We start from the raw sequence: 26,536 nt of genomic DNA on the forward strand, positions 1-26,536 counted from the left end.
ATTAACGCCCATTGTACACAGCATGGCATATCAGAGGGCAAGAGAAACATAGTACAGTGGTGTTTGCAGAAGGGTTTGTAGGCATTCCAGACTTGGGCAAGGACCTTCCACCTCTGTGCTATAAAAAGCAAGCAGGGCTGTAGCTGGGACGCACCCCCGTTCCGATTCCTGCCTGGGCTCCTCGGCGTCGGCGTCAGGGGAGAAGATGGTTACAGGAAGGAAGCAGGTACCATCACTCGCGCAGCACTCCTCCAAAATGTCATCAAGCCTGAAGAGATGAACAAAGAGCTTCTTCCCAGGTTGTTGCAAAACCTGTTCAACTGAACCGATGTAAAGATAAGAAAATCAGGTCACTATTGAGGCATGTATCAGGGAGACAAAGCAGCTGTGGACTGTTCCCTACAGTTGGGCTGGGAGGCACCTAGAGCAGCCCCCAGCTCCGCAGGGAAGAAACGTGCTGGTTCCTCGCATGGACACACTGCACCCCGGGCAAAGGGGACTTTTCTGTAGCCGCTTTACTGGGCTGGGACACTCTCAGCTGTATCCCGTGACATAACCGAGCTGTGCTCCCCCGTGGCAGAGGAGTGCCGACGCTGCTGAGGGGAGTCCTGTCAGAAATTCTGTATCCTGCTTGAAAAAACGTCAGCAGCGCGCTGGCACACCTACTTCCCCCCAAAACCCCGAAGTGTTTGTTAGTATAATACCCCCAAAGTACTATCGGTTTAATACCATAACACTGCGGCAAAGAGGTAATCCAGGAAAATTGTTTTTACTTAAAAATGCCTAAAAGCCACGGTTGTCCAGAGCTGGCTGTGCCGTGTCACCTGAAGCACACTGCTGCCACAGAGAACCTCCCAGGCGACGGCACCACCAGTTTCAGAGGTGGGGAGATGGACGAGCAATTCAGCCCGGACTGCAGCCAGCCACAATTGCTCATTATCTATTGTACTCCGAAGAAATGTGCTTTCTCCTGACATTTCAGAGCATACATTAAAGCTTAATTTTCCACATGAATACAGACGCCCAGCTATCACTACCTGGACTGTTTCCTGCTAGGCAGCCTCAGTCCACACACAGTCCTGACTCCAATTTCTTAAGCAATTTGCACATCTTAAAAATAAAATCCTTTATTGATAATATGAATGTTTAACATGTTTAATGCCATCAGCTATAAAAATGATTAAAGACTTCAGCTTGGTACATTTGGCTTTACAAATTTACAAGTGTTAATGAATTAATACTAGTGTATACATTTTGCACTTCATTATACTCCATTAGCCAGTGACAAACTCTGCAACAATGTCTGCTTATAACAGATGTGAGTTATAGAAGAAATATTTAGTTGCTTCCACACAGAATCTACATCAACAGTTAAATACTAACTCTAAATGTCTTACTGAATTAGTTGGATCCATTTTAATATCTTGTGCTTAGTTTCTCTCAGAAGATAGGCTACTAGCAAAAATACATTCTTTTGCATACCCCCTTCCCATATTATATTTTAGAAGAAACAGTACTCAGTGCATTTCCTAATAGACTTCATCATAGTATATCTCTCTCTATAGAGCTATTGATAAAGAAAGGGGATAATACCATTTAGATTAACGTAAAAGCAAAGAAACACGTAAAGCAGTGTATACAAAAGCCTCACTTTTAAATCGGAAGTGATACATGGGCCAAAAATCCGTCTGCCCATCAGTTTTTACAATTACTCTCATCAAGAGGAAAAATCTGCTGTGGATACTTAAAAGTTAAAAAAGTAATAAATGTGCTTCCAAAAGAGTCACTGCCCATTTATCTCTAGGCTGCCTCTGTCTCCCTACAGCTCGTACACAGCCCGTTCCACTGGACTGGGAACAGTAGCACATAATACCACGATTTAAAAGGCTACTAAAAGGTCTGTAAAAACCTCTTGTTCTAGTCTAAATACCTGCCATGGCTGTGCGGGAGAGAACAGCAGGGTCACTTCAGACAACAGCCACTTCAAAGCAGCACAAGAGCTCTGATGTCCTACAAAACGAGACTCAAAGCTAGAAGGAACCTATCAGGTCAGGTACAGTAGTGCATCCTCCCAGCTGCCGCAGGGATCTTTCCTACAATAAAGGTGGATGTATTTTGTCTAATTAAATATTGAAAGATGACAGAGGAGAAAGCGTCTCTGGCAGTGGGTAGCTGTGCTCTGCGTAAAGGTGACGCTGCTGCAGAGAGAAACGCTGAACATTGACTGACACTGAGCAGCAAGTCCAGTTTCTAAATTTAGGATCAGTTCACATACAACACCTGAGATAATTAACTCAGGGTTAGGGTGCTCTCAGCCTCTGCCACTGACCTGTGGTGTGTTTGTCTTGTATTTCTCGCCCCAGTGACTCAGAAAACCAACCATGCTGCGCCGCTGAACGATGGGCAGCACACGCGGCACGTCTGCAGTGAGGACTACACTTCTTGCAGCAAACGCTTCTGCACAGGAGTCAGTTGCTTCTCCCCCCTTGGGCCCAAATAATTTTTCACACACATGATTTGCCTCAAACAGGCAGTTACTCACTAAGTCATTTTTTTTAATCTCAATGAATTGCATTTTCTTCATATTAGGCAGAACATCAAGAATAGATAAAGATTTTCCTAATACATTGTGTATTTAGTATGTATGTGTGTGAAACTACTTACACATATATACATAATTCAATTACACGACAGTAATGATTTGGTTCTGTATTTGCAGCCAAGGAAAGCCAGCAAGATCCCATAGCTAACTAGTGGGTAAAATCCAGGTCAGCCGGACACAACTGATAGAGATGAGGAACAAAATTATTGCTTTTGTTTATAGTAGAAGATCCCACGTTACTGTTGCAAAAAACCTGTATCATATGGACTAGTGATTTTTTTCAAGTAATAGCGAGATCTTTGTCAAGTAATAGCAAGATCCTTTTCTCAGAAGTTCTACACACAACAGTAGAATGCTTGAAGAGCTTGAAAATTCAAGGTGACACACCAGAAACCAGAGTTTAGCCATTTAAAGCACCCAGGCATCTCTGCAGAATGTGTTACAGGAGAGCAAAAAGAACTACATGGACAATGAATACTGAGAGAAAAGTAATCTGGATTGTATCATGGCTAAATTTTACCCCAAGAAGCTTATGTGTGCTTCCTCAAATAGCTAGGAGCTATGTCCTAAAGGACAAAGTATGGCTGGCTGCGTCAATCTGGTGGTCACCTTGCAGAATTTGTAGCACATTTGCTAACTTATTTTAGCAAATGGAAAGAATTAAAAAGAAAAACAGTGTTGGTTTCAACATTCAGGACTCGTAGAAGAATTTGTTTCTGCAGCTAGATGGTCCCCCCTCCTCACCTTTTTCAGAGAATCACATTCATATTGCAGGCTTAGTTCAGGCACTTTTTATAAAATGTTCATCTGGAGTAAAAAGTCTGCAAAAGTTATTTCTGCATAATTTAAAAGTAGCATTTCAGTCCCATTAGAGTTTGATAGTTAGGTCCCACCACATGATTATGGTTCTTGTTATCTCTAATGACTTGACTGTTGCCGTGAGACATTTTGAGGCTACTGTATAGCTGTAGTTAAGGTTTCTTCATAAACAAAAATATTTTCCTACCTATTAAAAAAGAAAAAAATATACTAAATGCTTTATACAGACAGAATCTGCTACTATGGAAATAAATAACATGGAGTGGAGAAACAGTGTCTTAGCTCTAGGATGCTAAGCCATGGAATGTCACATTCACATTTTCTGGAGACTAGCTGCTAGTTGGCAGGAGTATCTCAATGTCTTTGCCATTTGACACTACAGCGTTGTTAGAGCAGCTACTTGCCACGTCCATGGGGGCACCCAGAGAGGATGTCTGGGAAGAGGTTTTAGTTAGTGGAGCAGGAGCAGCAGGTGACTGAGCGAGGCCGGGTTTCTTTGGAGGAATGGGTGGAGGGTTCCCTCTTTCTGCTCTAGGAATGGTTGGTGACTTAATTCCAGGAGACAACGGGCTTAGCGGACTGGAAACCTTGCCAGGGCTTGGGGAGTGACCGGATTCGCTTTTGGGGCTCACAGCATTTGCCAGATTTCGATAGTCTGTGCCAAAAGGTGAGCTGTTAGGGGAGACAGGTTTAATAGGTCCCTGCTGGCTGGTAAATCTGGAAAGGACCTGAGTGACTGTATTGCGGGCCAACTGCTTGGCGGCAGAGTTATCTGCTAGAGTAGGAGACAAATCCCGTGACGGTGGGCTCTGCAGACCACTTGACTGATGGTCCTGTTCAGCTTGAGACTGAAACTTGTGCCGAGCTGCATGGAAACGTTGATTGATCCCCACCTGGTAGGATGACTGGTAACCAGGGCTGCTTGCTGAAGCTCCCACTAAGCGTTTAGTCAGAACTGGTGAGGAGCAGGGAGAAGGTGTTAGAGAGGAGGCAGCTGTGCCGCTGGGAGACAGGGAGACCCCACTGGAAGGGAGCTGGGACATCAGATGCACCGGTGACTCTGTTCTTACAGGAGAACTTCCATTCTCAACTGCGTTTTCTGAGGCTGCACAAGCAGATTTCTCCTTCTGAACTTGGTTCTCTGCTGCATTTGTCTGCAGTAGCTCACTACCCGTCTGCATCTCTGTATCACAATGACCATTGGATTTTGCATAGGAATGAGTAGGTGTAGTAGGGCTGGGAAACACGGTGTGTACAGCTTTGCTTGTGCTGGCAGGATTTGCTCGGTCTGCCTGCAGACACTCTGTCTGACAAGACATAGACTTCACTGTGGGACTGTCAGTTGCAATACCTCTGGACATCACCGAGGGGCTTGGCTGCAAAGGCTCGGTAGGACTGTGCTCCTGGCAAGAAGCCTCCAGCTCTTTCAGGGCTTTCTTCAGACATTCCACCTCTTCTTTGAGTGCTTTTGTACGGTTTTCTTCTCTGTTCAGCTTGGCTTTCAGCTGTTCTCTTTCAATGTCAAACTCTGAGAGCTGCTTTTCTACTTGTGCTTCCATCTGTAAACCCCGCTTCTTCTTGGACGCCAGCTCCTCTTCCAGTTTACTCACCTTACTCTTCTCCTTTTCCAATTTCAAGCTCAATTCTGCTGTCTTCTGCCCCTCTTCAGCTGCTTTGGCAGTGGCTTTCTTGCACTCCACTACAAGCATGGAAGACAGTTGCTTGTGGCGTGCCCTTTCCTCCTCCAACTGGCTTGACAGCTTCTTCTGTTCTTTTTCAAACTTTTTCACTTGGGATTTTTCAAACTCCAACTGGAAGACAAGAACAAAAAAAGGACTGTAAGAGAACCACAAAACCTCCCAAAAGTAAATGGAGTATAATGCCCCAAAAGGGAATGAGGTTACTATGTATCTTAGAGAAATTACACGGTAAAAGATGGCAACGGCTAGGAAAGAGGTTCTTGCCCCAGGTATCTGCAAGACAGTCTTGTATGACTCAGGTTGCATGTATATATTGTATACTAGTAGTTTTATCATGTATGAAATTCAATTGACTTTTAGTGAGATATACACCCAGTCTGCCATGCACTGATTGAACAGGCGAGCTGGAGCAAAGCTACCTTCCACCTCATTTACTGCTTTGTCCATTTGCCTTTTAAAGGCATTTAGACTTTAAGATACTGATGTGTTATGTATGTTTAGTAAGTCCACAGCGCTTGAGTAACAGAGAACAGTAGCTTAAATATTTATTATAATCTCTGAATAACCCCCCCAGGAGATCTTTCATGACTTATTCTGAATTTTGAGTACAAGAGAGCCCTATCATTTCTAAGTGCAGCCCTGTTCTTGAGAACTTCTCAGATTTCAGGCTGAAGTAAGATTTCAAAGCATTTGATTGCCTATTAATAACTTTCAGCACTGCTCAGCTGCCAAAACACCCCGAAAAATTAAGGTTGTTTTTCGTATCAAAATGATAAAAGCTAGGAGTGCCTCACAGAGGAGGGAGGTCCCTACTACTCTTTCAACACGAAGGTGCAATTAGACATCACTACCGCGTTCACCACCCAGGAGCCCGAGCTTTCCGTGGGTTGGGTAATTGCCGGCTACCAAAGCGTACCTGCTGGGTGAGCCGCTCCCGCTCCTTCTCCAGCATGTAGGTGACATCATCCCCCTCCGCCGTGTCCTGGGCGTGCCGCTGTCTCTCTTCCTCCAGGTCCAGTATCACCTGCCAAACAAACATCGGTCACTTTGATGCCCAGGCACACTTACAGGCTGGCGTAACACAGGGAGAGATCGGCGCTTTCGCACACGGTCCGAAGCCAAATGACACGGGAGAGAAACCACTGCAGCCTCAGACATCCGAATCCAACTCAAAATCACATAAAAGCAGCTTTTGGACAAGTTACAGTACTACGTTATTATTTGGTATAGTTAAGTCAGTTTGCGAAAGAAGTTAGGAAAACCTCACGCTGTATGTATCTTCATTTTATTATTAAATAGCTAAATTGCATGCTTTTCGTCCAGACTGCAGAATAGCCTTGAGAAGTTCACGTTATCCGTCCTTGGTTGTACGGTGCCCTCACCAGAATTTCCTGGCAGGACCATTAACATAAACCCCAGCAGCAGCAGAGGCACTGCCCTGAAGAATGCGCATCCAGGGGACCCAGGGCACTAACAATTACAACAAGAAGATCCTTGCTACGGTTTCAGCAGTAATTCGCATACAGGCTTCTCCCCCAGTTTCTTGCAGGGGATTTGAGGACTGCAGTGCAAAGTTTATTTTAAAAGAACATTAATTTGTTCTTCCACTTAAGAACATGATGAGCTCTTGAAATGAAACTGCTTGCCATAAGGACCCAGTTAAGGAGCTCCTTCAGCTTTAACGCTGAATTACATGAATAATTGAAATTCTGTTAACTCAACAAAAGAGCCAGAATACAAACTTTCCAAGAGACTCTGCCGTACCTCACCACCAAAACTCTAGGCTCTCCCAACACATGCTCACCCTGAATTCAGCAGCTCCTCAGTCTTCCTGAAATTTAAGCTTCCAAACAATGCTTAAATACCTTTAAGTACACAAGGAACCTTTTTACAGAAGGAGACAGGAAGGATAGAATGAGAAGGGGAAAAGTATCTGATTGTAATAGCACGATTTGGCTAGATACTTGGCTGAAAAGTGAAACACACAGCCTTGCTGTTACTTCCAGTGACTTAAGAGGACAAACCGAAAGCTTAAGATACCTCCAGCTGCCCACCCTAAGCACAGTCTGTGATGTAAACGTCAAGCTGGCTGGTTGCTTATGTCATAGAAAGGTTTCTGCAACAGAAATGCTTCAGATTATTCACAGACTGAAAGGAACTTGCTCTGTCTTATCCCCATCAAAACAGACTATGGGAAAATAAACCCACATGCTGATGAGCAATGAAACAGAGGGTTCAACTTTGAACTTTTTGATTAGAAACAGAACGCAACTACTTGTGCTTGAGATCTTTGTACATGATTTAGTAAGTTTTAATCAAAGCAAGAGTGACATACCTGAAAAAATACAGGATGGTATTGGCACAGGCACTAGTCAAACGTACACCTAGATCTGACATTGATAGCTTCTAGACACCAGTGTAACGGCACCACCTCACAGTCTGCCACTGACACAAGTAAAAGCAAAAATACCAGCTATTTTTTAAGATGGAAAAGAAGTATGTGAAGAGGTTAAGATACAGCGCTGCAATGCAGGTGACTGCAGGGGTGCTCCAGAGAGCTCCTCCCAGTCGCAGATTCCAGCGATGTACTCTTAGGTAATTATTCTCTGCCCTGACTACACAGCAGGGACAAATACTTCAGTCATTTTGACTTGTTTAAGTTTACTGCAGGACAAAAACATGTAAACGTGTTTTTTTTTTAAAAGCTAACTAGTTACATAAAGAGACTATGTTGTAGCAAGACTCCAAGAAGCAGAGTTCAGTGGACTCTTGCTTTTGGACTTGTGTGCAGCTTTATGCTCCTCTAGCAAACTACGGTATGCTGGAGGAGCAAACCTCTGTGGAAGTACAGTTTGACACGCGGACCAAGCACTTAATTGGTGTCAATGTATGTTAAAGCTACATATGAAGAATAATAGGTGCTTTATTAAAGAGGCCAAATAGCATGAAAAAGTTTTGGTCATGCCATACTTCCTCAGGAAAGCACAAGGAGGTGCGCTCCCATAAGCACCTGGTACCAGCTCTTCAACAGTCACCAAGAACAAGTCACAAGCAGAACAGTGGTATGTCTGCTGAGAATTCAGTCTTCCAGAAATCCTTTCTTACATCTTGGTAAGCACTATACCTCCCAGCTGTGAATAAGCTAGTTCCTTTTTTGTGTGTCCTAACAAGAACATCTTGCATATATTTCAAATTTTGGAATTACAATTAACAAGCTTACCAGCTGCATCGTATTGAGTGAGAAGTTTAAACAAAGGTGCAAAGCCCTTTCAGTTACCAGAACTCAAAGCATTTAAGTGTTTTTGCTGAAGTTAACGTATTATAAAAATATAACTATTAACTTCTACACAGCCTATTTGAAGCAAAACTTACCTTTCTGTGCCTGCTTTCCGCAGCAGCTAGTTGAGATAACATTCTTTCCTGCATATTCTTGCAATGTTTCATCACCACTTTCAAAATAGATAACGGATTGGAGCACACTGGTTGCTTTTCACCATGATTTCCCTCTTTCAGGGTCTCAAAATCTCTCTGCAAAGCCATTAATGGATCACTGATGTTGTACTTCCCATAGCGTTCTTCAATGAACGTGTCTCTATGCTGGGCCTGCAATACAAAAACAAATTTGCATTTCAATATACTTAAAATAGAAAGCTAGTTAAAGAAGAAAGTAATTTGTAGTTAATATTCCTCTTCCCCAGTTTTCGACTTAGAGATAAAGAGATCTTAAAACAGTCTGATTCATATCCTGTTATCTGCTATAAGATTAAGAATATTCAGACAGGAAAACACACAAGTGTGTCATGTTAAAGGTCCTTGATTAATAGGCAAGAACGAGACAGTAATTCATAAGACAAACTGGTCAAGTGACCTGCCTGCTGAACAGCAGTGCAGTCCATGCCACCTGTGTGATCTGCAAAGCCCGCCTGGAGCTTGCCATTTCTGATCAGACCAGTAACAAGGGGACAAACACCATGTTTTTAACACGCTAGGTGCACATACTATTAATGCAGACTCTGATCAACTAAGTTAAGACTATGGAAAGTTAAGAGTATGGAGAGGACAATAACCCTTCTATCATCAGAAGGGATTTTTAAACTGTTAACAATTAAGGTTTCAGCTAGGCTCCCAGCTAATAAAAACCCTCATTAATACATTTAAAATGGGCAAAAGTTGATGGTCCCCCACAAAAGACAATAAAATCTAGAAGGATCAAATATATGCCAGTGAGCCCAGCTCCCGCAGGCTGAACCAGCACCACACAGCTGGATCTCCCCCCTGCTTCACAACTGCTCCTAGAAGCCACCTGCTCTCCAGGTAAGATACTTCAGTCTCGAAAAAATTTGCAAAAAACACTTGCATTTCCACAGCTGGAACACAAGCAACTACATACTATTCACAGGCAGTCTGAAAAGTGCGTGTGGGGGGGTTACATGAAGCACGTGCTCGACTAATTTCCCACTGTCCCTCCAGTTGAACAATGTCTTTTAACCAAGTGGCCCCAAACAAACTAGAAACAAAGGAAAGTCTTGCTTAAAAACACAGCATCTCCACAATATATTCAGTCTACTAACATCCTCATACCACAGCTACCTGCTACCTATCTCCATGACTTACATTCCACAACTGTGCAAAAGGAAAGAAGGTAAGTATCAATTCTTGCGCAACAAAAGATTTAATCATTTACTGCTGTTTCAGTGGAAGAGCAGTTGTGTGGTTGTCTTGATTATGTCACCGTCAAAGAATTTCATGTTGAGCAATTAGAGAGTTTTTTTTCCTTGCAGTAGCCTATAAATCTGTAAATTGTTAATAAAATCCTTAATATTCTCATCCAGACTAAACAAAGTTTAGTTTCTCAAGAAGCAAGAGAGGAATGATTAGTTTTCTTTTGGTGACATGTAAGAATCAAGGAAGCTCACATGTACTAGGCTTTACATTTACAACATTTAGAATCAGCCATTCCAGCTGGAAATCTGTTTGTTAGGATACCGATAGCCTTATCCTACCAAATGACTACTGTGAAGTTCTAAAAAACGAAACAAGATTTCATAAACACACAGATATTAAAATATTACCTACATGTATACCACCACGGTAAGAAACCATATGAAAACATAAGAGGGAAAACAGACCTCAAAAGAGCCCTCAGAACGGACCTACCTCGGCTCCAAGAAATTTAATCATTGATTTCAACCGAAACGGTTACGGGCTAAATGCTATGCATTTGTGAAAAACCTGTGACGGTGTTTCATTCCCGCAAGTACACTGACAGCACAATCCCATGCATGGCAGAGCTGATGCACCCTGCCAAGGAAGAAAACCTTCCAAATCTGAGGTTTAAATTTGATTCTTCTTGATTCATTATAGTCATGGTAACCAGCCCTTATGAGATAATTCATACCTTTACTTTTCTAGAGCACATAAATGATTACGTACTGTTCTGCATAGGCACGTTCTTAGTGAGGCCGTAAAGATGTGGGCTTTCCTCTGCACCGGTTACCTACACCACCTGTCTCTGAAATGCAAGAGCCCCAGCACCTTTAACCACAGTGTGCTATCACCTTTAAAGTAGTTTAATTTAAAGCACACTTTAGCATGTTTAACTAGCAAAGCACTGTGTGACCTACAGAGGAAAGTTACGATACACTTTTCTGGACAGAGCACACGCATGACATGTTTTTGCCTCGGGAGACTGCTCCAAACAAATGCCGCCTGCATGCTACCAGGTGTGCTTCGGCTTTCTAGGTATGCATTGCTCACATCTGGGCATCCTTACGAGCATAAACAGAAAGTAAGCCATTCCAAATTAAACACGGTAGCTTTTCAGAGTTGGTGAAGGGCTCTTAGCACAAGCTCCACAAAGCCCCAGCTCTGCTGATGCTGTGAAACGGCATTTGGCTGTGGCAGGGTGGAAAACAAGCTATCTGCTTTGAATACAGAGCGAAACTGCGTCAGCCTCGCTGCGCGCTTCTTCAGAAACCCTTTCAGCTTACAAGAATGGCAAACTATCAATGGCTAACTGTTACCCATTTCTTATGGGACCGCTTAAGGACATCTTTTAGATAGGAAAGACTGAGTCTGACTAAAACGAAAAGACAACTTAGAAGCCAGTATTTATTGGAATGGTTGTTTTCTGATGTCCCAGTAAACTGTATTGAAAACGCAAATGCTTCCCTCGAGCACAGAAGAGCAGTAGCGATGCTCCAGACGCCACCCCGCTCACCAGTTGGTACAGATAGATATACTGAAACAGAAACACAAACTGCTGTAACTGAGCTTTATAGGTCAGAAGACTGATAGATAAACAATAAAGCTTTGCTTTAACTCAAATAGCTGATGAGATTTTCTGGTCCTGCCTATATTCTAAGATGCAACCATGTGATTAGCACAAAAAAAAAATTAAAAAAAGTCAATCTCTGCTCTCAAAGGGAGAAGTGTATGCATTACCTTGACAAGAGGCATAACAAAGCCAAAACAAAATACTTTTCTTTCCATATCTCCTCAATGGCCAAACCCAATTAGGGACATTTGTCCTATGATACTGGTTTGGGGTTGTATTTTAACCCTTGCAGTAAACAAATACAGAGGAACAGCTCACACTCACAAATACCCCTCCCTCTTTATCAGGGATATCCACCAGGAACAGTGGACACCTTTGATCAGAGCTTAAGATATTGTTCTAATTTTACGTAAAAAAAAAAGAAGAGGAAGGAAAAGATCAGCCCTGGAAATGGGAGGGTGGCCCTGGATAATGAGCTGCCCCTGGTTTAATGAATCACAGGAAAAACTACAGGCTTTTTTTTTTTTTTTTGAGGGGCTGAGAGTCTTCAGTTATTCTGAAGGATTTATAAAAATGACTCAACCAAACCTCACTACAAGTGTGTATGGAATTTTTAAGTGACTCAAACATTAAAAAGTCTGTAAATACGAATTGGGATATTCATCCAGCTGGCCTAACTGCTTTGACAGATGTCAAAGATGCTCTTCCCTTATACCCAACCCACCCCGGTGCCGGTCACTCTACAGCCACACAGAAACATGGGAGAAACCCTTCAGAGGGGTGCCTGTGCTTTAACAGTGTAAGCAAACGGGGGGACGCTTGAAGAGTTTACTTCTGGGCAAGTTCTTTCTAATAAAAGCTTAAAGAACTAGGGTTAAGGTCACACCCACTGCCTATAACCTCTGGTTTCTTGCAAGTACTGAAGGTGTAACAAAAGCCATGTTTTCCCTCTGCTCCTTGCAGCACTGGGCTCTGAGCTCTGTTGAATTTAGTGGGGTGGTTTATTTCCTGCCTGGGAAAGAACAAGAAGTTCTTCCTTGCTACTTTGAGCAATTAAGTATTTTCCTGAACTAGCATGACAAACAGCTGAGACTATCATAACATTAATAGCTTTCTGAAGTCCAGCTATTCTTCTTCAGTAGCTAGCAGAACATAAACATTTAATTAAAAGTTGTCTAGACCAGGAAAAGTCTTAAACAGGTCATCCCACACCGACCACATCTAGTTTACAAAAACAAATCCAGTGCTTTGGCATTTGGGCCACCATGCACTTGGAAATGCAAATACGGATTTTCAGGCGGCTGCCCCGACACCTCTGTGCCACGGGTCCCACTGAGCAGCCACCTCTGTCACTAAAACAATCAGGACAGCTCTTCTAAAATTAAGTCTCAGTGCCATAATCTGCACAGGTTATTTTATACAGGTATCGAGCTGTCACACACGAGTGACTTCTCCCATGGCTTATGCTCCTCACTGAGGCAACTCTTCAGCTCAACTTGTAACGCTGGAGGTCACGTACAAACATCTCCAAAGGTTTTGATTTTGTCCTGTCTGAACTGGAATTCAGTCTTGAATACAGGTTTTGTTCAACTTTCAAAACAGAAGCAACCTGATGATGGAATAGAAACAGTCTATTAATGAACCCAAAGTGGAAAAAAACAACTTAGATCTCAGATCCCAGTATCAACCTATTAAAGCACATAAATCCACAGGAAATCAAGCTTCAATAATAAGGAAATAAGGTTACAAAAAGCATTGTTAACTTAGAAGTGGAAAATTTAATCTGGAAAACCAGAGATGACATACATACTTCCAACAACATCAACTGCGCTTTGAAAGAAGATGCAATCTTCTGCAATTAGAAGATCCTCTAATTTAGTATCTCCACCTGTATCATCTCAAATATGCAGACTTACGCGTTTCCTATCAAAACACTGAAACTCCAAAAGCAACTAAATGGACTATTTGGCGATTTTGAAGACTATTAAATTGCCCTCCCCCAACAGGAAAAAAGATAACATGTAAGCTTGGGCTGCTCTTAAAAAAAGGAAGCAGCTACGCACGTCAACTACTCTTAAAAATAAAACTCCTGACGATCAGAAGAATTAGGCACACGCAGAGAGGGTACCGCTTTAAGCTGTCTGGCTCTTAGCTCGAGTTAGGGTAATTGACCACTGCTAGTCCGTTTGAAAAGAGGTAATTCTGATTTTATGGAGCAGAAGCAGTATCTGACACAACTGAAGAGATGTTTCCTGTGCAGGCAGGCAAAGCAAAGGCTTCGCTTTGTCAGGGAAAAGCTACTGCTTCCTCTTGGGATTTCTAGACTGGTTTGGGATGAATGTTTCCCATAATCTATTTGTGTAATTTTTTTTTTTTTTTAATAAAAGATTTCCTTTTTCTGAAACCTTGTTTATGAGACAGCATTTTCTCCCTGCCTTCAATAATCTTTACAACTTGTTTTACTGGAACATCAAACAGGGAATTTCCAACACTTGTTTCAAGTATTTTTTTTGGACACAAAGTAGAATATTACTCTTGCCTGTAATTTTAAAGTTTAGGTTTTAACCCTCGGCACAGCACAAACACAATGTTAATTAACTGTAGCTGCTGCGTATGCAGTTGTCCAGTAATAATTTGCACAGAAGTTCCTCCTTTATGCTGCAGAGTGTAGTATAATCTTTATATAGCTTCTTACTGCCTTGAACTTCCTTATTAGCTTCTCTCCTCCGAGACAGATATTGGGAATAAAGACAAGCTGAGGTCACAGCAATCCCTGACAGAGGGAAGGGAAATGGGGGTGGGGACCACTTGCTTTGCAGGAAAATAAGTGTCAAAATGCTGGAGTGGGATCCTGAGTCTTACTTTAGCTCCAGCTCTGAAGCGATGCCTAGCAGAGATCTACACAGCAGAAATTATATTGCTCAAACACAGTATCTGTCTTAATTGCCATCATTATATCAAGTGAACAAACCAGATAAACGAGAGCTACCCAGATGTGCCCACATAAGACATAAGACCTGTTATCAGCTCTGAAAAATGTAAGAAATTTTCTTGGGAAATATCAAGCAGCACAAAACTGCAGCTCCTTTTCCTGGGAACTTTTGGTCTGTAGCACAGACAGTACAAATCCCAGGATGAGCTTGGCCACGCACAGCTCCCAGCACACTTGTGACGATGGCCCGGGGGCTGTACCGTGCTCACAAACTGCACTTTGGTCACCGTTAAAACAGGGAGCCTGACGACACCCGGACGGCTGAAATTCAGAGCTGGAGCCATTCCAGCATGGAAGCCATTCCCCCACCCCTGCTCCTTCATTCAGGACTTATCTGGGTACTGAGAAGGTAGAAAGAATCAATCTTTCAAAAAAATACTGGCAAACAGTGCCGCTTCAAGCAAGAAATAAACAAAAAATTCCCCAAACTTGCAAGAAAAGCTGTAAGAAAAGCCCACATTCCAGGAGGACAGCGCCCATGGGAATACTGCTAGATCTAAGCTGCTTATAAGTGATGCAAAAGCCCATTTTGCCCCATCTGTGAAAGATTTACTAGCATCTGCAGTAAGGTTTTATATTACTGAACTTTTATTTAAACAAGAGGTAGACTTCTAGTTTTTGAAACTGCACTGTAAACTTAATTTCTAAATCCACTGACAAATGAACACTTAATTTTGCAATGCATTAATACTGCTTTATAGAGTGAATCACTGAATTGAGAATCAAAGCAATGAATACCAGCTCCCAGTCATTAACACAAAATAGATAGTTTCTATTCCAGTGTAAACTGCCTAAGGCCTTATTAACGTGAAAGAGTAAGCCAGAAAGCTGTTTCCTGTTTTCTAAAAGTAAACAGAACTTCATTTCTAATGTATGGAAAATTCTAATTTAAAGAACAGGGGTCAGGGAACAAAGTGCTCTAACATAGCGATAGAGACCTATTTAAATATTGAATTGTTTCCAACCATGGTGTGCTATTTTAGAAGACTAACCTGTGGTTCACGCATGCAATCCTTTCTACATGGCAATAAGGACCGAGAATCTAGCCCGTAGTGTTATGCAACTCTCTGACAGCATCTGGTTTTTTGGATGATTTAAATACAATTATAACTACAGGAAAAGGAGCACAATAAGAAGTGAGACTTAAGGTCTGTTCTGAGAAGAACATTGAGATTTATGTAGTGGACAGGAAGCTACTTTCAGGGAAAAAAGCAAGCTTTTTTTCAAAGAGGTTTTAAAATAGAGGAAGCAAACTGAAGCACTGGAAGAGAATATTTTGAATACCGTAGATTTGTTCACTTAATCCTTTATACTTGTATCTCGCGTTTGAATTGAAGTAACATTGCAATTTGAAAAGGACGTCAAAAGTCAAGACCAGGTCTACTGCAAATGCACAGGGAGAGATGATGGTCCCTGTCACGAATGCCCACCGCTCAATTAAAAACAAAACACAAGAAAAAAAAAAGAGTAAACCACAGAAGAAAACAGTGAAGGAGAGAAGTCAGCAAGGGCAAGTCGTGATATGGTAGAGGCATCAATTAGAGGTGACCTAACAACTGCTCTTTATAATACGAACCTGAGCACCAGACAAATAAACCTCAGGAGTTAAACCCTTTCTCCCAGCATGCAGAGGAGGGATGCCGCCTCCGGGCAGGGTGCAAAGAGATACCCAGGCAGAACCCAGCAGCACGGAAGAAAGGGTGAAGATTTGGGGAGGGGAGGTGAAGAAAAGGGAGGAAAGCAAAGGAGCACGTTAAGCAAGCAGTCTCTGGAAAGCCAGGCTCAGAAGCTTGATTTTGACACAGTGAGAAACGGGGCCGGTGCCAGCCAACAAGGGGCCTGGTATCATGAGGGAGAAGAAAACTATTTTAGGCTTTGTCATCTGCACGCATGGATTCTCTCTGCTAGATGCCAGATGCTAAATGCTTTTCTCTAAGCATGCAGGAATATCATTTATTGCAGACTGTACTATAATCAAATTACAAAGTTACAAATTAAGGTATTCTTTTTCTCTGCAAGTGCTCGTTCTTTCCTATAACGTACCAAAGGATCTGCCTCAAACATCTAGAGAGTTCAGAAGCATTTAAATCTGAATTAGAAGTCAAATTAGCCCATGATTGAGGGGAAATGCATTTTTCTTACTATATGGGAAGTAAATAGGCAGATAAAGCTCTGATTTTTAACCACTGACACCTATGTGTCTCACGTAACTGCTGGAGAAAAACACTGCCATTGTTTAAGATCATGCAATCCTCTAACAAGGTTCAGGTTCCACTCCGCCTCTTTCCAACGTACACGTGCACTTAATATAAAACTACCACGCCTCCAAAGCAATCTGATTGCAGAGGCAGAATACGCTGTTCATAACACTCGGGGAACACAGAGACGGCTGTGAGCCCACAGTCAGATGATTCCTCTGTGCAGGGAACAACCAACGCTCCCGCCAGCCCCGCGTGTTTCGACCCCTCTCAGTGTACGTTGCAGCTCAATTTATCCAACGCGTGCAAGTCAACCTCAATGCTCTCAGAGTTTCAATCTTTCATTCGGTCTTAGAAGGCTTTTTTTCTTCAGGGCAGCATTTGTATATGTTTCAAAACGTGAGTAAAGAGATTAGGAAGGTGGGTTTTCCTTTAATTACAGTCACACACAATAAAACTATTTCAGCCGGTGAAGCACTGTGAAGCGGTTACCACAGTTACTATCAGTAAACAAAAAGAAAAGCACAGTAAGGCCAGAATTTCTCTAACTGTATATTCCAAATAAACGGACAACACAAAGCTGGGAGTTTTCTGCTTCTGAAACTCTGTCCAGCCACCAGATTAAGTCCTTACATGACTTTTTCTCCTTTCACGTACCGAAAGGGCAACGCAGCCCTCTGCCAGCAGGAAGCCAGACTTGAGCTGCGGCGTTACTGAACACAGCTTTTGGACCCGAGTAACAGCACAGCTGGAGACCTACACCATCTCACCATTTGCCGCAGGCACAGGCCAGTTTTGGAGGGGTTTCATCTTCCCGCGAGGTCGCGCTCAGGAGGCAGGGCTGCGGGCAGCCGAGGCAGGGCTGCGGGCAGCAAGAGCCAGCTCTGATTCAAAGCTTTAACTGCCCTTTTCCTACCACCCTCAGCTTTCCTCCCATTCTTAAAGATGAAACATTACCGTGTATCCCTTACGGAAGAGGGAAAACATGCACTAACCTTTGATTAGCTTGGTATCTTATACTACATAATTATCAAGTATAGGTTACAATTTCATTTAATTTCTTCTCCGTCATGAGCACTTGACAAATTATGTCAAAGGGTATTCTAACTATATTAATCTCTCATGCAAGAGGGAACTGCAGGTTAAATTTCAACAGGAAAGATAATTGCTTTCTGCTATCGGAAGGTACACGTTAAAAAGCCTTTGGAACGGAGCTGCTGCACTCCTTCCCATCGGTCCCTCCGTGCTCCATTACATGCATTTCACAGGGCGATATTAAATTGATGCTTGTTTGGTAACACATTCTGACGACACAGAATTAGAAGACTGATCCCAGGACAGAGGAGAGATTGGCAAGTCTGTTCCAAGAGAGGAGCCAAGCCTTCCACCCGATCAATAGTTTTGAGAGGGTAACAATATTCCTCCAAAACAAAAAGACTGTCTAAATGCAAAACCAATTAACAATAAACACATAACTGTCCTGACTGTTTTGGAGAAGGATCTCCCTCCGTCCGCCCAAAAGGGGTTTGTATTTGGAATCAAGCTACAGAAGCTTTTGCTGGAAAACCAAGTCCCCGCAGCTCTCAGGCCTGCGAGCTGCCATTCCTCTTTTGAAACAGCTGAAAGTTTAAACATTATGAGGGGTGACAGTTCAGCTTGAAAAAGCCTTCAATACTCGACCCCGTCACAACTCATTTCTTCAAAAATTGATCCTTTCCATCATTTATACCACTATTTGTTTTCCACCTTACTGAGGCCGAGCGTCAACTAAGCATCCTCCAAAAAGCAGCAGTATTACACACGGACTACACATTTTTGGAGTATTGTCTAGGCTCAACATTAACACAGCAAACCGGCCACGGAGTGCCGCAGCCCATACTACCTGAACAAGGGAAGCAGAAGCACAGAGCTAACGCCACATACAGTAACACCACTTCGGCCACAGTTTTCCCGCAGCATGAGCCATCCCTGCAAGAAGAGGTTCCACTTGCTCCAGCACCACCCCCTGCCTTGTCCCATCACAAGTGCTCACACAACCATGACCTCAGCTGCACTGACACGGGCTGAAACTAACTTTTTTGACGGGTTAGTTTTAGCTGCTATCTACTTCACTGGAAGGTTACACTAATGCTTGTGCCAGCAAAGGGAAAGAATAAGTAGCTGAGCGCACAGGTCTGCGGCTCTCGGCAGCAGTGCCAGCCTACATTGGCTTAGTACAATACAAAGCCACGGATGCTTTTTTCTTAGTGTGACGTTATTCTCACTAAAAGACTAGTCTGTGATCCCTCCTGGCGAGGAGAGTTTCTGCTTTAAGCAGCCCTCCTTACTAAAGGAGAGCAAACCCAACGAAGGAAGTCACGTAGACCTTTTACATTTCTCACAACAGCAGAAACACTCGGTTCCTTATCAGAAAGGATGAAATCACATGCGTAACACTGTATTTCAGCACTGAAATGCTTCTTGCAGCCAGCTTTCAATAATGAATTCCAAGACGTAGAATGATATACAGCATTTATTATCTAATACTTCTGATATTAAAATGGGACTCCGAACCAGCAATAAATCTTTGCCTCTGAACTTCACCTTGGATGCAAGCGCTCTGCAGAACCTATAGTAGTACTGTTGTCATTTTTGTCTCTTATTGTGGTACTTACAACATACCTTTAAGGCTTCTATGACAAGATCTCTTGCTTCTAATTCTCCCTCAAGAATGCTAAACAGCGTCAGTAGTTCTGGTTTGCTGAGTTTTTCCAGATTCATCCTGAAAACCTGAAAAATGGAACATAGTTTACCAGGTATTTCTTTGTACATTAAAATCAGTGTTCTAAGCTATGACATATAATTTCCATTTAACTTCAGCTTCCAGTTTTTTGGACTGCAAATTGCCCCGCGGGAGAAAGGGGAGAATACACAAGGCAAACATTTTCTCTTTAACTTCCAAGACCAGTCGTAGAAGATGCATTTTTCACCTTTTCCCAAGGGGAAGGCAGAACGTATGGGCTAACACGACAGTGTAATATTCACCAAGAAGCAGCCAAAGTTAACAGGAGAGGGAAAAACAGAGATATTTAAAAGCCATACTACTGGAAATTACACATCTGGATCACACAGCTGCAAACATCCCTGAAAGGAGACCGAAAAGCTGTGATGAATGCGGTCCAAACTGAGCCAGCTACACAAACTTAATGGTAAAGTTAACATTTCAGTGCTACGATAGGTTTCCTAGGAATGCCATTAAGCATTACTAGTGGAACAGGCCCAAACCACTTTACAAAAATCAATGCCACAAAAAACACACATTTAATTACTATTCTTTCAAACTGTTTCAATACCACCATCATTTATTAAATACAATTTTACTGCTCACATAAGAACAAAGATCCACCATCTGAACTGCATATACAAAAAGCTTTTTTCTCCCCAGCATCTTTGCCGATACACTTAATGCTGCCACGTAATAAGCTCTTTTATTACATTATTTTGTTAACAATGGCAATAATTTCACAGACTAAATCCTTGTCCCCGATGCAAATATACCCGTTGATGATATACTCTTGTGCTTCGTGCAACAATCAAATACTTATCTGAGTCCAAGTCACATCCATCATTCGCCACTCTTTGTATCAACCAGAAAATGCTACAGCACGAAGCAGCTACTCAGAGGTATCAAACTCCACTTCATTGGCAAGTCTTAAAGGGTTAACTTAACCTTTACTAGAGAAACCTATCCAACTAAAACATTCAACTCAACTCTAATTTTTCTGAAGTCACTGCTGCTTTACAACTGATTTGCATAACTGTGCCTTGGAGAATTACACACAAATGCAAGTTCTGTCTTGTTTATGCCAAAGCAGTTTTCCAGTTGCTGGGAATAGAAAGTTCTGCTTACAGAGAGGAGTAGGTAGCCTTCACACAGCAAGAGAATCAGAAATCTACTTCGTGCCCCCTCTGCTAAGCAGGCAAGTTGCTCATCATGCAGTCGCGTTCTTGCTTCACACAGCGTTTTACATGAAATTCCATAAAGCAGCAACGTTTCTTACAGACTTCTCTGGCCAGCCGTACCATTGGCATGGGCTGCTCAAGGAAACTTCAGTGGAAGTGACCAGGACTGTCCGGGGTATTGGGGTTGTTCCAAAACCAATTTAACTGGACACCACGGATCTGTCAGCATTGCATGTATGTTCCCTATTGCAGATCCATTAACGTATGTTCAAGAGCAAAACACAGGAGCGGAGTGTTTGGTAAGCCTGTTCACATCTGTCATAATTTAAAAAAAAAAAAGCCTGATCAAGACTTGACACAAAAGTGTCATTTAGGAAACTGACTATATTGACTCAAATCCCCTTTCAGCGGGCCAGGGCAGCGTTGGTCGCTGTTCAGCAACAGCTACGCTTTCACATCAGCTGACAGACCTTTACAGAGAGTCGTCCAGGACGTGAACCTGACCATCTCCCTCAGCTTCGGGTACATCTGCTGACGGTTCTGTCGCCACAGGGAGCCTGGCCAGCTGAGATCGCATGGAAGGAGTGTGACTGACAACTTGCTCATCTTACACAAAAAGGGAGAGAGTGCAATAGAAGCAGCAAATTAATGTTAATACATAAATAAGTAGCCATACGGGGTGAGAAAAGAGGGGGCCTGTTTTTAGCCTTCAACATTTACCGTGCTTATGTTGGTACTTAAGCCTGAGCTGCATCACTTCCCTGGGCAGGTTTTAAATACGGAACATCTGAACGTCTGCTTAGGGGATGCACAACTTAATTTCAAAACCATCTCAGTCCTTGCTCAGACTAAATTCCGAGGTGCTAAGACTGAATCAGTACTGATGGGAAATAGCAACAGCTTTTTTTGCCAGATTCTCATCAAGTTATATTAGTTTTGTGGCATTATAAACCAGAACTAAAAAGGCAGTTTTCTTTGAGATCTTAGAACAAAGCCTGTCATCTAACTCCGTTACCCCAGGACAGTAAACCTGGAACATGGACTTTCAACGTGACTGCGTCTGTGCTTTTCTCTTAAAAAGAGAAGACATGGGAACGTGCAGCTGCATCTCTCCATTAGCTACCGAACAGCACACTCTGAGAGCATGGACAGCTACCAACTGCAGTTTGATATTTTAAAGCAATTAGTCTGGGCGGTAATCGTTTCTATGCTATATTCTAAATACTCCCATTGTGACTTGTACTTCACAGTGTTATAGAAATAAGCCATGCTATTCTTAACATGCCTCTATGGCTATAGTCTTTAATCAGCTTAATAACATAAACAAGCCCTGTCCTAAAATATATGGGTAAAAATACTTACAGCAGTAAAGAGCAGGAGCCAGTTGGCACAGCAATCATTTATACAACAACAGGTAACATTAAAGATATGTAAGTGGTACAGCCTCAGCTTCCTTGTGTGCAACCTGCTGCTATAGAAGACCTTTAACTGCTCTGTTTGCATGGGCTATCCCACGCTGCTGAGGCGACAGACTGGGAGCAGATGCTACAAATAAAGTCACTGCCCTAAAAAACCCCGCTGAATCGCACTTGTATTCTGCAATGATTTACAAGGAACTTTTTAATGCATTAGAGCACAACTGGCAGATACCCATTGCGCTGAATCTATAACAGTCCCAAGTGTCCCCTTTTAGGGCCGCTCAATACTAGGGAGCTGAAAAACGGGAAAAGAGCTCTATTCATTTTACATTATTATTTTACAAGAACAAGAAGCATCTCTGGATCAAAGAGCTAATAAGCACATATCTAAGCTCCTCCTCCTCTGTCCAAATCCGAATCCCTTCCTGGCCCTCCAGCGTCACAGGCTCCTGAGCTGACCTTTCCAAGGCTGCTTTCCGGTTACACGTCCCTGTGCCTTCCCTCGTCCCACTTTTTAATAAAAGATCACACCAACCCTATTCAATTACCCAGTTCTCTCCCTTGCAAACAGTCCCATTCTGCCAAACAGATCTGTAGTCGTCAGCTGGGGAACCTGACCCGTTATTTCAAACCCTTTAACCAAGAGATAGAGTTTCACAGCACTGGAAACAAGATCTAGCAATACCCAGGGCATGCTACCCCTTTACATTCAGTGAAATATCCTGGCCAGTCCAATCACACAAGATCACAAACCACAAGGACCTCATTGTTTAGTCTGATGGTATAAATATTTTCCCTGAGTCTGAGATATACCACCATTTTTGGACAATAAGCAAGAGTTCAGAGCATAAACAAAGATAATGAATTACTGCTTGCCTAAAGGTAAACTTCTTTGTAGCTGTGCTATGAACCATTAAAGAGTCTCCTCAGCAGACCCATACCTACCCTTGAAAGAGATAAAACTCTTCTTTTGAAAGTTATTTCCCAGTATTTAACTGAAAATAAATACCAAGACCAGTTCAAGCGTACATACAACCATGCAAGCTAACAAACCAGGGTAAGTTATCTTTGGCATGTGCCACTTCAGGAACAAAGGAGATAAGCTTCTAGACCGTGGCAGCTCCTCCACCACTGAATCACGCTGCGATGATTATGAAACCATTAGAGGTTACATTTCGCTTAGGCTCACATACACGTGAGCACGAACCAAGTTAACCAACATTGCTAGCGCAGAAGAACTTCACCCACCGACTTCAGCGAAGGTTTGAGTCACTACGCAGCGGGCACTAACCAAGGAACAGCCGGAGCGCACAGCCCGAGGCACAGCCAGGGGAGTTTGTCAAGTGGAAGCTTCAAGATACGCTGCAAGCACTTGGCTCAGAACTCTTCTACTTTTTTAAAAATACTGCGAAGAACGTAGCTTCTCGTTCCTTTTTCCCTCTGAAGGAGGGTATTTCCTTTCATAAGCCACGGTTACAGCTACGCCAATGCAACAATGCCGCTATGTCTATAATCCTGAATCAGCTTCAATTTTTTTTTTTCCTGTCCCTAAAGAGGAACTGATATTTTCCAGGAGCTTGCATGGGCGTAATCGCATTCATACGAGAACCTAAACGAGTAGTTTGAAAACTCTTGACAGACAAGTTTCTAAAAATGCTGCTGCATGTGTAGCATGATGTTTGAATTGTTAAAATAATTACGTGATACGCTTATGTCATAAAAAAACTAACATACACTTTATAATTGTGCGCCCACAATGCTACCTGGCGTTGCATCAGAACTTTAGAGGATCAGGTTAAAATGAGCAGTGTTTAAATCCCCCACCTCTGTATCTTAGGACTAAAAGGAGAAAGGACACCTACCCCCCAAAACCCTCCTCGCCCAGTTATTTGTTGAAGTACTACTTTGGTTGAAGCAAATACGTAACGTCCACGTTCAAAATGTTGCTAAAGTCCTTGAACAACCAGCGTGCGGCAACTGCAGCTCCTTGGGAGAAAATTAAAACGATCACCTAGTTCCTCTAACCTCCAGACTCCACAACATCCCCGGGGGCGGCGGACGAGAGAAGCCAAGGGACGAGAGAAGCCAAGGGACGAGAGAAGCCAAGGGACGAGAGAAGCCAAGGGACGAGAGAAGCCAAGGGACGAGAGAAGCCAAGGGACGAGAGAAGCCCAGCCCAGCCCCGACCGAGGGCAAACACCGACAGCCGCCGCGCAGCCCGGCCTCGCCGCCCCGCCACACGACCGTTCGTAACCCGGCCACGGGAGCACGTCTGTGCTCGGGGACGGAGCGAACGCCCGGGGTCACCCCGGCTTAGGGAGCTCCTTCGGCCCCCGCGTTCACAGGCAGCTGGAGAGAAGGCGCTGACCGGTCGCTCCCCGGGTACCGGCTCCCCGCGCCCTCCCGACCCGGCGGTGGGGGCACCTGCACCGGCCGTCCCGGGAGGGGGGTGGCAGGGGCCGGGCTCGGGCTGCGGTCGGTCGGTGGCTCCCGAGCTGCCACGGGCCGGTACAACCGCGGCGAACAAAGGGAAACGCCGCACCGGAGCCCGCGCCGGCCGCAGCCCGGGGAAGCCGCCGGCCCGCAGCAGGGGCGGCGCGGCCCCCCGACCTCCTTCGGCGTCCGGGGCGAGCGGCGGCCGGGCCGCGGGAAAGACCGCGGGTCCCGGGGCGGGCTCAGGGGCAGCAGCCGACTCCGCCGTTTCGCTCCCACTCGCCCCGCGGCAGCGCCCACCCGCCAGGCCCGGCCCGGCCCGGCCCCGGGCAGCGACGGCCGCGGCGACGCCGAGCTCCCGGTGACGCCCCCCGGTACCGCCCCCCCCCCCGGCCTCCGCCCGTCAAGGTCCCGGCCGCGGCCGCCCCCGCCCGCAGCAGAGCTCGGCCCGGCCCGGCCCCGCCACCGCCCCTCTCGGCACCCGCCGGCCGCGGGCCGGGACACCCCGCACCTGCCGCGGCCCGCCCGCAGAGGCAGCGCCGGGCCGGACCGGGGCCCGGCCGCACGGAGCGGGACCCCGCCGACCGCCGTACCGAAGACCGCACCCCCCGCCCGCCCCACCGACCTGGCCCGCGCCGCCGCCGCCGCTACCGCGCCGCTCCGCTCCCCATCCAGCCGCCCCGCCCCTTCACGCCCGCCTGCTGAGGGACGGCGCGGCCACCAATCAGAGCCGCCGCCGGGCGCGCCCGCGGCCCAATCCGCCGCGGGGGAGGCGGGGCGAGGGCGTGGGCCGGCCGGCGGCGGCAGTGGCAGCCAATCAAGCGGCGGAACCGGGGCGAGGAGGGCGGGACGGGGGCCGAAAATCCCTTTTGTTCGCGGCGGCGGCGGCGGAGCGAGCGGGCGGCCGTGATTGGCGCGTCATTTCCGCCGCGGGCGGTCAGGGCGGGGGCGCGGCCGCCGCGGGCGAGGGCGCTTCAGCCGTGGGCGGGGCCCGCCCGGTGCCCCCGCCCCCGCCCCGTGGCGCCGTCCCGGGCGTCGTCACTCGCCCACAGCCCGGGCGGCGGCGGGGAAGCGGTTGTGGATCCCCAGCGAGCGCGGCCACCCCGGGCGGCCCAGCTGAGCGGGAGCCGCCGCGGAGCCCGGAGCTGGCAGAGGGGCGGTGCCCCCTCCACCGGCTGAGGCCTGCTCCCCTCACAGTGCCCCGGGGCAGGCCTGCTCCCCTCACGGCGGTTCTGAGCCCTGCTCCCCTCACGGCGGTTCTGAGCCCTGCTCCCCTCACGGCGCCCGGGCCTGAACGTGGCCTCGCTCTCGAGGCTGACGGTTTGCCGAAGGGTGTTTTGTGACACCTCAGCCTTGCTCCTGAAGGAGTTGCCCTACGTACTGTTGCGTTGCCCTACGTACTGTTGACTCACCTGGGCAGGCCGTCGGGGTGGGCACGTCACCTGCCGTCTGTCATAGAATCATTGAGGTTGGAAAAGACCTCTAAGATCATCGAGTCCAACCGTCGACCCAACACCACCATGCCCACTAAACCATGTCCCTAAGCGCCTCATCTACTCGTCTTTTAAATACTTCCAGGGATGGCGACTCCACCACTTCCCTGGGCAGCCTGTTCCAATGTTTAACCACTCTTTCAGTAAAGACATTTTTCCTCACATCCAATCTAAACCTCCCCTGGCGCAACTTGAGGCCATTTCCTCTCCTCCTATCGCTTGTTACTTGGGAGAAGAGACCGACCCCACCTCGCTACAACCTCCTGTCAGGTGGTTGTAGAGAGCGATGAGGTCTCCCCTCAGCCTCCTTTTCTCCAGGCTGAACAACCCCAGTTCCCTCAGCCGCTCCTCATCAGACTTGTTCTCCAGACCCCTCACCAGCCTGGTCACAGCTTCCCTCTGATGATCTCTTGCAAGCGCCGAGCGACGCTGTGATGGCAGAGGCAGGCGCTGCGCAGAGGTGCCGCGGGAAGCTCAGCGTTTTTTAGATTTATTTACCTGCCGTCGGCTGAGGAAAGAGCCCAGAATACGTTGGAGACGCTTGCTGGAGGGAGTGTCGCCCACGGGTGCCTCAGCCGGCGCGGGGCCACTGCTGGGCGCCTGACGCTGTTGAGGGCAGCAGGTTTTTTTTTTGCTGTCGGAGCTGCTTACCCAGCAGTCTG

General features: G+C 45.4%; 1 protein-coding gene across 5 annotated transcripts; it reads right to left on the reverse strand.

Moving 5' to 3' along the window:
• Positions 1 to 1,141: 1,141 nt before the first annotated feature.
• On the reverse strand, positions 1,142 to 25,052 carry CTTNBP2NL (CTTNBP2 N-terminal like). 5 transcript variants are annotated; one of them, XM_076357889.1, is made up of 5 exons: positions 25,007 to 25,052; positions 19,250 to 19,357; positions 8,494 to 8,724; positions 6,038 to 6,145; positions 1,142 to 5,232 (listed from the first exon to the last, which is right to left on the reverse strand). In XM_076357889.1, the coding sequence occupies exons 2-5, from the start codon at positions 19,346 to 19,348 to the stop codon at positions 3,751 to 3,753; spliced, it is 1,920 nt and encodes a 639-aa protein (XP_076214004.1). In that variant the 5' UTR covers positions 19,349 to 19,357; positions 25,007 to 25,052; the 3' UTR covers positions 1,142 to 3,750. The 5 variants fall into 5 exon arrangements, with proteins under 5 accessions (XP_076214004.1, XP_076214006.1, XP_076214008.1 ...); XM_076357891.1 differs by lacking the exon at positions 25,007 to 25,052 and adding an exon at positions 24,893 to 24,913; XM_076357893.1 differs by lacking the exon at positions 25,007 to 25,052 and adding an exon at positions 24,559 to 24,580.
• Positions 25,053 to 26,536: the final 1,484 nt, after the last annotated feature.

The sequence above is a fragment of the Aptenodytes patagonicus genome, chromosome 22 (assembly GCF_965638725.1).
Source record: "Aptenodytes patagonicus chromosome 22, bAptPat1.pri.cur, whole genome shotgun sequence".
In the NCBI taxonomy this organism is placed as follows: domain Eukaryota; kingdom Metazoa; phylum Chordata; class Aves; order Sphenisciformes; family Spheniscidae; genus Aptenodytes; species Aptenodytes patagonicus.

Coding starts and splice junctions, on each gene's coding strand:
- CTTNBP2NL (XM_076357889.1), bottom strand. CDS start 19,348: ATGAATCTGGAAAAACTCAGCAAACCAGAACTACTGACGCTGTTTAGC. Junction 6,146..8,493: donor CGGAAAGCAGGCACAGAAAG/GTAAGTTTTGCT, acceptor TTTGTTTGGCAG/GTGATACTGGACCTGGAGGA. Junction 5,233..6,037: donor GGGAGCGGCTCACCCAGCAG/GTACGCTTTGGT, acceptor CTTGTCTTCCAG/TTGGAGTTTGAAAAATCCCA.